The sequence below is a fragment of the Muntiacus reevesi genome, chromosome 6, assembly GCF_963930625.1.
Source record: "Muntiacus reevesi chromosome 6, mMunRee1.1, whole genome shotgun sequence".
NCBI classification, from domain to species: Eukaryota; Metazoa; Chordata; class Mammalia; order Artiodactyla; family Cervidae; genus Muntiacus; species Muntiacus reevesi.
This window is the reverse complement of record NC_089254.1, coordinates 22,703,211-22,718,520: the sequence shown is the minus strand read 5'-3', so window position 1 is coordinate 22,718,520 and position 15,310 is coordinate 22,703,211. Positions and strand designations below refer to the sequence as shown.

The following is a 15,310-nucleotide window of genomic DNA, read 5'->3' as shown; positions in this document are numbered from 1 at the left end:
TGGAAGAAGTGGGATCCACCAAAGGCAGTTAGGGAGGATATAACATGAAATAACAACTTCATGACATATACAAAACCAAATTCCAGTTAACTAAAGGAATAGCACTTAAAATGTAAATGATCATTTTTATAGAATTCTAGTAAAAAAAAAAATTATGAGCAAGACCCAAAAGCAGAGGTAATAAAATAAAAGATAATAGCACAGAGAAAGTTGCAATTGCTATTTGACAGCATAGTTATAGCAAAGTTAAAATAAACATAAAAACTGAAAGAACATTTGCCACATATATGAGAGACATATACACATATATAGAATAGAAGACATAGCCTATAAATCAATACAGAAAGACAATATAATAAAATCATGTGCAACATATATTAAAAAATAAAGCACACACAAAGGAAAACAAATGGCTAATAAATGTATTGAAAAGATTTTCCAAGTTCCTGGGGAAATGCAAATTAAAACAAGATGTCATTTTTCACCAATCAATTGGCTGAAAACTGTAAAAGACTGATAGTAGCCAGTGTTAGCAAGAGGGAAATGCAATTTTGGCAGTGAATTTGGCAGTGGCTAGCAAGATATAAATTTTATAAAGCCTTCAACAATGTAATTCCACTGCTAGAAATCTATTTAATTCAAAAATGTGCACAAATGTTCAAGGTATTTATACTGTGATGTTCGTTGCTGCGTTAAATTTATTGGCCTAACTGCAAGACTACACTTAACTGCACGACAATGGAGAAACAGTTAAGTTACGACGGTATGCTTGGCCCTGGTTGACTTCTTTCTTAGATCCAGTCTTCCCCTTCTCCTTCTCGGCTTTGCTCTCCAGGGCCTGCTCCTGCAGACTTCTTTTCCTAGGATCCTTCCTCACCTGGCTTTGGGCTCCTTTAGGTTGAGGGGAAGAACTGCTCAAAGGCTGGTTAGCAGGAAGAACTGAGAAGCCACAGGACATCTTTTTGTTCCCTCTCTGCTCTTACTTGACAGGCCCATCATGGTGCTTTTTCCCTGGGTGGCCACAGTCCCCAAACTCTAGTCACCTGACCTCCTCTTTTTGTGCCTGTAGTTTAAGGGTGCTGGTGGTTTCCTGGGCTTCCCTGGTGGTTTACTCAGTAAAGAATCTACCCGCAGTGTGGGAAACCTGGGTTCAGTCCCTGGGGTGGGAAGATCCCCTGGAGAAGGGCTTGGAGGAGTGATTTCCTATTGATATTAATCTTTAGATTCTCTTTATTCCCATTTGGCTTTTTTTTTTACTTCTTTCATTATCTCTGTAATTAATTCTTTGTATTAAAATTCTCTACTTTAAATGCTTTAAATTATTTTGATTGCCTGCTTGGAATACTCATACAACTGTGCAGCTAGTTAAAAAGAAAAAAAGCTGTATCAACATATACTGAGTGGAAGAATGTTCCTGATAAGTTGCTGACTCCAAGAAGGATAGTGACTGTATCATTTTTTTAATTTAAAAATACTTTACCCTGTGGGAGAAGGTGAGGGTGGGATGTTTCGAAAGAACAGCATGTATATTATCTATGGTGAAACAGATCACCAGCCCAGGTGGGATGCATGAGTCAAGTGCTCGGGCCTGGTGGACTGGGAAGACCCAGAGGAATCGGGTGGAGAGGGAGGTGGGAGGGGGGATCGGGATGGGGAGTATGTGTAACTCTATGGCTGATTCATGTCAATGTATGACAAAACCCACTGGGAAAAAAAAAAAAAAACTTTACCTATACCTTTGTTTAGTATGATCAGTTTTTTTTTTTTTTTAAAAAAAAAACACAATGTGTATGTTTAAATGTTAAATGATAATAATGGTGATAATAATTAACCTTTGTAGGGAAAAATAGGTATGACAAAATGCCCACCAGGATAAGTTGTTAATGTGAAGTAGAAGGGAGGCATGTATATGAATCTTCTGAGGGAAAGGGCTGCACCTACTTTTGACTTTATTCATTTATTTTTAAAATTCTTTTCACTTTATATACCTAAATGCTTGGATTTTTCCCATGATGCATAACATTTGTAATTTCAAAACATTTTAAAAGCAGGTAATAAAGCATTGTGTCTAATATGATCACTTTTATTAAATATATATCTCTGTATGTATTCATTTGTAATGGGAATCCCCCTGAAAGTACAGTCAGTTCTGTAGTATTTTGAAAGTGTGAATTTGCTCCAAAAGGATTAATATATTATGGAATAATTTGAACATGCCTTCTATGTGTGTGTATGTGATTTTGTCAGGGAGAGTTCCAGGTGAATGCTAAAGGTAGTACCTAACTGAACCAAAAGGCTTGTTGTTGCTGTTGTTGAATTGCTAAATTGTGTCCGACTCTGAGACCCCACGGACTGGAGCATGCCAGACTTCCCAGTCCCTCACTATCTCCTGGAGTTGGCTCAAACTCATATCCTTTGAATTGGTGATACCATCCAGAGATTTCATCTTCTGTCACCTCCTCCTCCTGGCCTCAATGTTTCCCAACATCAGGGTCTTTTCCAATGAGTTGGCTCTTTGGATCATGTGCCAAAGTATTGGAGTTTCAGCTTTGGCATCAGTCCTTCCAGTGCCTTCTGATGAATATTTAGGGCTGGTTCCTTTAGGATTGACTGGATTGATCTCCTTGCTGTCCAAGGGACTCGCAAGAGTTTTCTCCAGCACCATCATTCAAAAGTATCAATTCTTCGGCACTGGTCTTCTTTATGGTCTAAATATCACATCCATATATGAGTACTGAAAAAAAATCATAGCTTTGACTATATGGACCTTTGTCATCAAAGTGATGTCTTTGCTTTTCAATATGCTGTCTACATTTGTTATAGCTTTCCTTCCAAAGAGCAAGTGTCCTTTCATTTCATGACTATAGTCATGGCCCACAGTGATTTGGGGGCCTAAGAAATTAAAATCTATCACTGTTTCAAACTTTTTCCCTACCTGTTTGCCATGAAGTGATGGGACTGGATGCCATGATCTTAGTTTTTTGAATGTTGAGTTTTAAGACAGCTTTTTCACTCTCCTCTTTCACCCTAATCAAGAGGCTCTTTAGTTCCTCTTCACTGTCTGCCATTAGAATGGTATTATCTGCATATCTGAGGTTATTGATGTTTTTCCTAGCTTGATTCAAGCTTGTGATTCATCCAGCATGACATTTTACATTATATTCTCTGCATATAAGTTAAATAAACAAGGTGACAAAATACAACTTTGACACACTTCTTTCCCAACTTTGAATCAGTCTGTTAGTTCAATGTAAGGTTATAACTATTGCTTCTTGACCTGCCTACAGGTTTCTCAGAAGACAGGTAAGGAAGTTTGGTACTCCCATCTCTTTAAGAATATTCCACAGTTTGTTGTGATCCACACAGTCAAAGGCTTTTAGCTTAGTCAATGAAGTAGAAGTAGATGTTTTTCTGGAATTCCCTTGCTTTTTCTCTACTCCAGTGGATGCTGGCAATTTGATCCCTGGTTCCTCTGCTTTTTATATATCCAGCTTGAACATCTGGAAGTTCTTGGTTCATGTAGTTTTGAAGCCTGACTTGGAGAATTTTGAGCATTACCTTGCAAGCATGTGAAATGAGCACAATTATCTGGTAGTTTGAACATTCTTTGGTGTTGCCCTTCTTTGGGATTGGAATGAAAATTGATCTTTTCTAGTCCTGTGGCTACTGCTGAGTTTTCCAAATCTGCTGACATATTGAGTGCAGCAATTTCACAGCATCATCTTTTAGAATTTTAAATAGCTCAGCTGGAATTCTGTCACCTCCACTAGCTTTGTTTGTATTAATGCTTCATAAGAAATGTAAGAAACGTTACTTGACTTCACACTCCACTCCAGGATGTCTGGTTCTAGGTGGGTGACTGCAACATCATGGTTATCCAGGTCAGTCAGATCTTTTTGGTATAGTTCTAATTTGTATTCTTGCCACAGATATCAAGGGAACATTTCATGCAAAGATGGGCATGGTAAAGGACAGAAATCGTAAGGACCTAACAGAGGCAGAAGAGATTAAAGAGAGGTGGCAAGAATATGAAGAACAGAAAAGCTTAGGCAGACACAAAATGCACACACATGCATGTGCCTTAAACATCTGCCACTGTCCACAAGTCTGACTCAGTGCTGTGAGCCATTGTATCCAGATCTCTGGTTTTACAGCTTGCCATATGGTTTCAGATAAGCCTCCTTCATGCTCCGTAGGACAATGGACAAGTCTTCCAAGACTAGCTTCCACAAACAATGGTCAGGTCAGGCCTTTTTCAAGATGAAATACCATATTTATTGTAGTTGTATGCATTTCTTCACCATATAACACGTGCCAGCTTCAACTGGCACTTGCCATCTTCCTCTGTAAGGATTAAATCATGTGCTGCTGCAGCTGGTGATTTTCAACAGCACTTGAAAGGAATTCAAGGTGGAGAGCAGAAATGAGGCCCTCTGTGCTCTGGGAAAACTGGCAGAACAGGTCTTCAGATAGTTAGATATTTTTAGAAGCCCAATTCTTGTATCTCCTCATACTAGAAAAACACTAAACTCCTTGGTTACATCTGCTCCTTGTGACTAGCAGTGAGTTTCATGAAAGTAGCAGAAACTTTCTGAAGAAAATATATGTGTGATTGCATGTAGTTGCCCTCATCAAAATCACATATATACTGACCTTTCCCCCTGCCTCTTTGGATAAATTTCTTAGAGCTATCTGAAATGCCGTGTCCCTGGCTATTGTCCTCATTTTGCCCCAAATAAAATTTAACTTGCAGCTTTCATGTTGTATATTTTAAGTCAATACATATATGTTTAAAAGTGTGCTACCATTTTTATTAGGTTCTGATTTTTTTTCTCCTTGTTGACCATTAAGAAGTTTTTGAGTATGGCATTCTAATCCCATTTTTCTCATTAGCCCCGTGGTTTTTCAGTGTACATACTTGCATAGTACATTGATTTTTAGTAATAAGCATGTCATATGATAGTGGAACTAATTATACATATATAAAAATGTTAATAGTGTCTCTGGGTAGCAATTTATTTATTGCTTATCTATAGTGTCTGTTTATTTCTCCGAGGATAGTCATGTGTTAATAACCTAATTACATCTACATAAACATTTTTGAAAGATGAGGTGGGAGTCAAAGGATGACTCTAGCTATTATAGGTGAAGGACTGATTCGGAAAGCTGTATTTACTCATTGGTGATGCAATCTGTTAAGTGCCTTTTAGCCTACATAGGAGGCACAAATAAATCATGCTCCTCCTGGGAAACAGAGAGAATGTCTTTCAGCAACACCTTCACTGCTGCTTCAATCCAAATCCCCATTAACACTAAGAAGAATACATGCCCTCAAACTGGTTTTCAGACATTCAGATGTGAACGTGATACAGATGCAGGAATACATAGGCAATCACCAGTAAGATATAGTTGGTGCTTATTGGCTTTTGAGGTTAGTCTTATTACCTTAGATCAGAGCGCCTTGTCTTTCAGAAAATGTGACATTGTCAGGAGACTACAAACCTGAGCCCAATGTGAATTTCCAAAGGGAGAGAAAAACAGGTATAGTATCTTCCTCATGTGATTTGCATCTTGAATTTCCACCTACTTTTTCAGAGTGAACTTTCACTTGCCATCACTTTGTTCCTTCTCCCCTCCAAGGAGGTATCACCTGGGTGTTTTGTTTGTTTCTCTCTTTTTTTTTTTAAGTGATAAATGACTCCACCTGCAGCTAAACTCCATTGTTTAGCTGTGATCTGGGCAGGAGCCCTTCCTCCTCTTCCCCTCCGGAATGTGCGCGGCGTCGGGGTCAGTGGCCTCTGACCTCTGACCTCGCTGCTGATTGATCCTTGTCTTTTCCTGTCTCGTCACGCACACAGACGCTGCTGTTGGCTCTGCTCTGCGGGGCTCTGTTCCTCGCCGGTCTTTCTCTGACAGAGGGCTCGGTCCGAGCAGCTCAGCTCGTTCTGTGTTCAGCCTCTGGCTTCAACCGCTGGAGCACAAACACTCTCCAGCTGGGAGTCAGACAAGGGCAGAGATGAAGAACCCAGAAGCCCAACAGGATGTTTCGGTTTCCCAGCGGATTCGCATGATGTTTTATGTGATGAAGCCCAGTGAAACGTCATTCCAAACCCTGGAAGAGGTGCCTGATTATGTACGGAAGGTGAGGCTCTCTGGGAAGTGGCTGCTCTTGCTTTTCTGTTAATAAGAAGTAACTGAAACACAGTGTGGGGTCTCATTCATGTCCATTCTTCAAATAATTCTAATAAAAATAGTTTCCAAAAAAAAATCATGGGGGAAAAGTAGAATTTCCACTTGAAATTCCGTACAATATCCCTAACCATCTCTTCCTGTTAAATTTCTCTTCCCTGAAAGGTCACTCCAGAATGTGATAAAACTTTAAAAAGTTTTCCTGGACACAGTGGCATTACAAATTTAGCTGTTAGAAGCTCAGTATCCAATGGTTATGTGGTATCAGTAAACTTTGTAACAATTTTGTTTCTAAAGGAAAACTTGTCTACCACCTCCCAGGAAATGATTTCCTGTTTTGTTTTGTTGTTGTTGTTTTAAGCAGGGAGGTTCTCCAGAATGGACACACAGCTGAGAGTTCAACCCTGATTTCCTAAGTTTGAACTTGTAAAACAAGTTTTCCTTGCAACTCTTAAGTGTTCAGAGGCACTTTTCACTTCTGGTTACTGGCTTTGATTGGAAGTGGAAATATCCAGAATTAGAACTTGAATACTGAAGTTCCCCACCCTGTCAGAGTTGTTCCTAAAACACTTACTAGTTCAGACCAGAAATAGAAAAGAAAATGACATCAGAAAATATGTTCTTAGGCTTTGGGTTTAGAAAATTTCAGTACTCATGATCAACTTTCAAATGAGAGAATCCCATAATTTTTTTCAGGATTTGATATTACTCCTTTCTGATTTTTAAAGGAAAGAATGTGGTACTCACATCTTTATAAATCATTATTATTTTATATTATGACACCACAACTAGCCTGATATCTGTCATCAATTATAGATGATAAATTTTTTTCTATAAGAAAAAACTGAATGAATAAAACTTGAATGATGTCCAAAATGTTTAAAATGATCTCATTCTCTGAAATATTCAGAAGCAAAATTTTTTGTTTTTACAGTTTCAATTTTTTTCAAAATTTTATGAGTATAATTGATTTACAGTGTTGATTAGTTTCTGCTGTACCACAAAGTGTATCAGTTATACATACATATATCCATTCTTTTAAAGATTCTTTTCCCATGTAGGTCTTACACAATACTGAAAAGAATTCTCCATATGCTATACACTAGGTCCTTATTAGCTATATATTTTATATATAGTAGTGTGTATTCCTGCAATTTCAATTTTGTGATTCCTGTCATTCTAATATGAGAAAAAAAAATCATGTACATCTTTAAGGAAAGTGATTGAAAGTGTACCTTACCTTTGTAGCGTATTAATAGATTTCTGATTATTGCACTTATTTTAAAATGTATTTTTTAGAGCTTGAAACATGTCCTTCGTAACTTTTTAAATTTTCTTGGCAGAATTATTGTGGTTACATCTATGGTTATATTTCTTTCTTTTTAAAATATATTTATTTATTTTGGCTGTGCTGGGTTTTCATTTTTGCATGGGCTTTTCCCTCGTTGCAAGTAGGGGCTACTCTCTAGTTGTGGTGTGAAGGCTTCTCATTGTAGTAACTTCTTTTGCTGGGGAGTACAGGTTATAGGCCACCTCATGCCAAGAGCTGACTCATTGGAAAAGACCCTGATGCTGGGAGGGGTTGGGGGCAGGAGGAGAAGGGGACGACAGAGGGTGAGATGGCTGGATGGCATTACCGACTCGATGGACATGAGTTTGAGTAGACTCCGAGAGTTGGTGATGGACAGGGAGGCCTGGCGTGCTGTGATTCATGGGGTCACAAAGAGTTGGACACAACCGAGCGACCGAGCTGAACTGAACAGGTTATAGGGCACATGGGCTTCAGTAGCTGTGGCAATTGGGCTCAATAATTGCAGCTCCCAGGCTCTTGAACACAGGTTCAATAGTTGTGGCACACAGGCTTAGTTGCTCTGCAGCATGTGGAAACTTCCTGGACCAGGGATCGAACCCATGTCTTCCACGTTGGCAGGCAGATTCTCCACCACTGAGCCGCCAGGGAAGCCTCCATGGTTATATTTCGTGTCCAAATAGGATGATAGAATTGGAGCACCTTGTTAGTATGTGTCTGAAATAAACAGATTTCTTTGCCTGTCGGGAGGAAATGATCACTGAGGATAGGTTCATACCTTTTCTGCTATGAACTGTCACTCTGGGCTTCCTACTTCAGGAATGACTAATCAGAAAACTTGGAAGAATTTCATACCAAGCACAATAGCAGCTCTCTTCTCCAATTTCCTTTCCAGGCAACTCCATTTTTCATTTCCTTGATGCTGCTTGAGCTGGTTGTCAGCTGGATTCGCAAAGGGAAGCCACCAGGCAATTTGGATGATGCCTTAACATCTATGTCAGCCGGCATTGTGTCTCGGCTTCCGAGGTGAGTTAGCTGGTTAGCTGCAGTGAGTGAATAAACTTAAATTCTCCAGGTAGGATGAAGAAGAAACCCATTGTATGGGGAATTGGTCTATTTTTACACACATCCCCAAAGAACTCAGTTACTGTCATTGTTTAAATGTCCGATATTTTGTTCATCATGGATGTTTTACAGCTGTTACTGGAAATACTGCTCTAAGTATTATTTATTGTGATTACTGAATTTATTGGTGCCTCCTGAAATTTTGTGCCCAAGGCAATTGCTTCACTTGTTTTAGCCTAGTCCTAGGCCTGAGTTTCGGAGAAGGCAGTGGCACCCCACTCCAGTACTCTTGCCTGGGAAATCCCATGGAGGGAGGAGCCTGGTGGGCTGCAGTCCATGGGGTCGCTAAGAGTCGGATAGGACTGAGCGACTTCACTTTCACTTTTCACTTTCATGCATTGGAGAAGGAAATGGCAACCCACTCCGGTGTTCTTGCCTGGAGAATCCCAGGGGCGGGGGATCCTGGTGGGCTGCCGTCTATGGGGTCGCACAGAGTCAGACACAGCTGATGCGCCTTAGCAGCAGCAGCAGCAGCAGCAGGCCTGAGTTTTGTCCTAGTTATCTACTGGGAAATTAATGTTGCCTCAGGCAAATTCACCTGCAGTAGCAATCTCCCTAATCAATGTCACACAAAGCTCTAGATGACTACAGTGGTCTCCTAAGTGGTATCTCTGTCTCTAGTCCTATTTTCCACTCCAGCATTCTTGCCTGGAGAATCCCAGGGACGGCGGAGCCTGGTGGGCTGCTGTCTATGGGGTCACACAGAGTCGGACATGACTGAAGTGACTTAGCAGCAGCAGCAACGGCAGTCCTATTTCATTTGCAGCCAAATATTTCCATAACGTGAGTCTGGTGGAAACTCCCTCATAGGTTCCTTATGGCCTGAGGATAATTTCTTCCCTAATCTATGGAGGCCTTTGTCTATCCAGCCTGCCTTCTGGTCCCTTGATTCTTCTTCCCCCTTTGCAAAAGCCATTTGCTCCTTGTTTGCCGTCACCCAGATGTCTCATGTGGTCATCCAAGTGGCCAGCTCCCATTCATTTCTTCAGTCTAAATACAGACTTCTCATGAAGAGTCATACTCTTCAGCAAGTCTTGTCTGTTTTCCAACCCTACTTTAGGCATCACTTCACTATGGGCTGAAATCTCTGTGGAGTATTGTTCCTACACCTTAATAGAATTGTCAGTGGTATTAAGCTCACCTGTTTGCCCCCCAACCCTTCCTGATAGGTTGCATGTAACTCAAGAAAAAGAGGTGTTCTTTCTTCATAGTTTGAACTCCTATGCCTATCATGATGTACAAAATAATTGCATGTGTGTGTGTGTGTGTTTTAATGGAGTATGGTTTACAATGCTATGTTAACTTCTGCTGTACAATGAAGTGAATCTGCTATATGTATACAGATAGCTCCTCGCTCTTGAGCCTCCCTCATCCCCATCCCACCACTCTAGATCGTCACGGAGCACAACGCTGAGCTCCCTGTTCTATGCAGCAGGCTCCCACTGGCTATCTGTTTTACAGATGTTACTGTGTATATGTCAGGCTTAATCTCCCAGTTCATCCCACCCTCCCTTCCCTCCCATGTCTACCTGTCCATTCTCTATGCCTGTGTCTCTATGACTGTGCCCTGGAACTAGGTTTACTGGTACCATTTTTCTAGATTCCATTCATGTGTTAATATATGATATTTGTTTTTCTCTTTCTGACTGACTTCACTCTGTGTGATAGACTCTAGGCATAGGAATGAAATCGGGTCCTTTGTAGAGATATGGCAGAATTTACTTTAAATCTCCCATTCTTATAGTGTTATGCTGATGGTGAAGTCTGAGCATGAAGGGACTGAGCAATGCATACTGGAGTGGGCTGGCATTTCCTCGTCCTCCAGGGGATCTTCCCAACCCAGGGATTGAACCCAAGTCTCTTGCGTCTCCAGCATTAGTGTGCTCACTCAGTTGTGTCTGACTCTTTGAGACTTCATGGACTGTAACCTACTCGTCTTCTCTGTTCATGGAATTCTCCCAACAAGAATCCTGGGGTTGCTATTTCCTTATCCAGGGGATTTTCCTGGCCCAGGGATTGAATCCTTGTCTCCTGCGTCTCCTGCATTGGCAGGCAGATTCTTTACCACCGCACCGCCTGGGGACCCCAGAATAATGAATGCTGTACTACTTTTTAGAAAAAATAAGTTGTGTTTAGAGGAGGTACCAGTGAACGGAGGGCTCTTCAGTGATGAGAGTTTTCCCAAGAGGAGAGGGCGAGGGAAGATTCCCTTGGAAGTCTATGCCTTGTATTACTGGTGAATGTTCTCATTCCTGCTTCCCACCCATTGCTTCTTTTACTGTTTTAAAAGCTTCACTTCTGACCAGTGCTCACTGCTTTGGAATGTTTGCATGAACCGCCCAGTGGGAAACCAAGGTGGATTTTTTAAAAATAAAATAAGAACTTAAAGATAGCTGAGAAAAGGTAAAATCATTTCCTCTAATTGCATAAAATTATTTAGATAGAAAGCAAACCTAAAGGTAAAATTTATTTCGTAAATGTTACCATGAAAAAGATAGGTTAATAGTTATAAAATAATGGTAATGATAATCAGAATAGTGATTCTCTGAAAAGCTACTCATATGGTTGCATACTGCTGTCAGAATCAGAGAATAATATCTCAAATTATTTTTAATTTTCAGAATACTCTAATTAGGAATTTACAATTATGCATAATTTCCTTTATTTCATGCCTCCCTTAAACAGAAGTGAACAAAAAATATATTCAGCATACTCAAGGGACAAGTATATTTGACTATTGAAAAATACTAGGTTATAATAGTTTATTCTGAGAAACTTGAGTGTATAGTTTTATGGAAATGGAACAATTGATGGATGAATTGTTAAAATAACCTGATAACTGAGAAGTACCCTGCAGGAACAATTATGAATCACATATTTTGTTGAGCTGGGATGAATTTGTAAAAACTCAGGGAGACATCAAGTCGGATGAATGCTTCAGTATTTCTTTTACTGTTTTAAGTTGGACTTTGGTCGCAAGTGAGATTAGATTGTTCTCTTATTATGTTGTAACAGCTAGAAATGTAAACTGTATCCTCAGCACTCTATTTCTCTTCAGCACTGTGATTAAAAGAAAAGGTACAGAATTCTAACAAGATACCCAAGGAGTAATATTTCTGCTAAAAAAGAAACCCCCCAATATAAGGGAAGTGGGGAGAGAGAAGGAGAAAATAAAACAAACTAGTCCTTCAGGGATAAGCCTGCAGTTCTTTTTCTTCACATCCCACTACTCATAACACTCCTTAAGCTAACACAAGCTGTGAACTCTAGTGCCCTTTGAAAGAAAGGGAAAAGGTTGTGAACTTGAATTTGGAGTCTATTTTTTATAGTTGTATTTTGAATGAGAACAGCACCTTACTTCTTTTTTGATCACAGCTTTAAATTATGAAATGTGGATAACTTTGTACATTTTACAAATAGTTTTATCTTTCACAGGCTTTTGTCTGTAAGATCTCAGCAAAGCAAATTATTTGGAAATGAATTTTCCCAATGTTTTAATTTATTTTGTTGCTATCACAAAAATTCCCAGACATAAGCAGAGAAGGAAAGCTGATCCTTAGGATCCACTCTTCTCAATCCTCTTTCAGCACAAGATGAGAAGGGGAATTTGACTGAAATTCTTAGAACAATATTTCAGTTGAAACCACAGCATCAAGGGGAATCCTTGTGCAAATCGTTAACAGCTGAAGGTTAGATTATCACGACATTGATCATACCCTCTCCGAGGGACTAATTTCATTTTCTACACCAGCAACAGGGGCTTGCCATGTCCTTAAAATACATAATTGCAAGAAAAATGGTAATATACTATTTGTTAATCCCTTTGTGAGGAATTATAGTTTGGATAGTAATTCCAAATAGGCATGTGGCCTCTGACAAAAATAGTTGGGGAAATCAAAGTGAAACCCTGAACATATTTTTCCACTTTGCCATTCATGTAATGGAAATGCTGTGTGCAGACTTTGAGGAAAAACAATGTTTATTTGAGGATCTCAGTTTCATTGTAACATAAAAGTCAAAGTAGCTTAAAGATCAGTAGCATACTTACCATATTGATGGAGAAGATCTATGTGTATCTTTCAAATCTTTATGTAAGGAAAATTATTCAACAGAGGCAACATTGTATCTTGTTTACAAGTCTGTCAGACAGACCACAATGTGTAATAAATGTCCATCTGTCCTAAGAACCAGATTCTGGGCAGGCTTGCATCTGTTTTCCTCTTCTAGAATCCCGTAGGCAGACTTCTTAGTAAGAATCTAGTTCTGAAGTTATAGACAAGCATGTGTATTTATCGTAGTTAAATGCAGTATATCATCTGCAGATAATATGCCTTTCTATTGGTTAATTGCATATATGACTATACAAAATAAACTGAAATATTGACTAAATCAATTTTTAAAAATGTAGCTAAAGCTTGTGAAATATCCTGCTACTGACTGAAATGCTAACGAGTGAAAAATAATCACATTTTTTTTTTTTTTGCTTGCTTGTTGAAGCAGAACTCAATTTCCAATCCTTCATTAGAAAACTGGGACTTCAATTTGTTACTTCCTTCCAATGTTTCTGCTTCCATAAATTGCATCCTCCCCAGAGAAATTTTATTCCTGATATAAATATCTACAGTATGTTTGTTTTTAATGGGTTCATTTATTCTGTTGAAACAGCAGATTATAAATCAAATTGCAATAGTTGGAGGTATAATTTAAGTAGGTAAATTTTCAAATGAGTTGGGACACTCCACTTTTAACACATATGAGTCACTGCCAATTTTTACAATAGGACTAGGTCTGCGATATTGCGCCAAATGTATCTACAGTTTCATTGGCCATGGCTGCCATGGCATTTTGCACTCCTGCCAAGAAAGTTTCAATTCATCAAAAAATAAATAAATAAATAAATAAAAAGCAAAACTTAAAAGGAAATTAAACTTCTTTGAGATTCTTTTGACTCCTTGAGGTAGGACTAGAGAATAAAGGAAAATTGTGTACTGCATTTTTATACTAGACTTTAGTAGCAGAGTTGATACTGTTTTTGGCAACATCAGACTTCTAACAATTGAGTGTCTGCCATTTGGGGTGATGAAATTTAGTAAACGTTTATTTGTTGTCTTAAATAAGAGATACATTCATTTATGTAGTATTAATAGTGGTATTTTATTGTGAATATTAATATGGTCATATTAACTGAGAAAATTATGAAAAGAACATTCCACACAAACAAAATACATTTTAAAAACCTGCTGGTATGTTAGTTATTTTTGCTAGAGAGAATGCCTCATGTCCTCTTAACTTTTACCTTAGAAACCTCTCAATAGACTTTGTTTTTCTTAATGGTGTAACTTCAGAGATTGCTCTTACACTGTCCTTCCTGAATGAATGAAGATTCCTTGTGATTATTAAGTCTGTGTTTGTGTTCTTAGTCAATAGAGTTATTGAATTACTTGAAGTAATTTACTTCTTGCAAAGTAAAAAATGTAGCACATTTAGTTCTTTCAAATCCACCGCATTGTGTTTACAGAAGTCTCTGGTTTTGTGGTTGTTTTAAAAAGAAATTATGTTAAATGATTGATTTGTAAATGTCATTTCACAGTAGGAAATAGCAGTACAAATGTTGTCTGCCTGCAGAAGGTAAAGCTTGTGTTATGTATTTTGTTATTACTGAGCAAAAATCAGTATTCCACTAGATGGAGCAAAAGTGGCAGTAGCTTTACAGACAAACAGTACAAGTTCCTGGGCCAGGTATAAGAGATTATGAAATAAATAAATAATTTAATTTCTTGGAAAAAAATCAATATATATACATATATATTTCAAATATGTATTTATTTATTTATAACTTCCTGAAACTTGTAAGGGTATTTTGTAATCTCACTTAAATATTGGTTTATTTTCCAGTTTATGACGAGATTGTTAGAAATAAAGATGCCTGATTTATTTTGTTTTCAATTTTGTATAATTTGGCCAAATTAAACAGTACACATTGCCCTAATGATAGTTATGAAATAGCACAAGTTGGCAGATGTCTGTGAACATTGGGTACATAATTCTACTGAATCTGAAAGTTGCTTTGAAATTTTTTCAGTTTGCAGTGAGAGCATTACATCAAATTTCAGTTGCTTGATTAATGATTAGAGCATGCGAGTGTTTGAGAGCTAGATAATTTTAGGATCCATTCTGCCTAATGCTCTCATATCCGAATTTAGATAGTGAGAAGGTAAACAATCTCTCCAGTGTTACCTTTCTCTACCTTTGATAATGGAAATATTTAAACTGAGATCATTTTGATAACAAATTAGCTGTATAATTCTCAATCCCCAAATGATATTTATTCTCTTATTGATTATTGGAAAATCTCAACATAATAAATTATATTTTTAGAAGTTCAGCATCAGTACTGGAATAGTATTTTTATATCTTACCAGATTTTATAGTCACTAAACTTTGACAGGATAGAGTTTTTTATTGAGGTACAGTTGATTTATAATTTGTTAATTATTGCTGCTTAGCAAGGTGATTCAGTAATATATCTATATATTATATAAATATATATAAATATATAAATATATATATAAATATATATATATAATATAATATATATAATATATATAATATAATATATATATAATATAATAATATATATAATATAATATAATTATATATATATATAATTTTTAAAAAAATATTCTC

At 37.8% G+C, this 15,310-nt stretch overlaps 1 protein-coding gene across 3 annotated transcripts in view; it reads left to right on the top strand.

The window, feature by feature from the left end:
* Window positions 1-5,861: 5,861 nt before the first annotated feature.
* AGMO (alkylglycerol monooxygenase) overlaps window positions 5,862-15,310 on the top strand; it is a 359,152-nt gene continuing 349,703 nt past the window's right edge. For 2 of the 3 annotated variants that reach the window (XM_065938981.1, XM_065938982.1), the window contains exons 1-2: window positions 5,862-6,142; window positions 8,394-8,524. In XM_065938981.1, the coding sequence (XP_065795053.1) occupies window positions 6,017-6,142; window positions 8,394-8,524 (257 nt within the window). In that variant the 5' untranslated portion in view covers window positions 5,862-6,016. The remainder of the gene's footprint in view (window positions 6,143-8,393; window positions 8,525-15,310) is intronic. The other variant, XM_065938980.1, reaches the window with a different exon arrangement.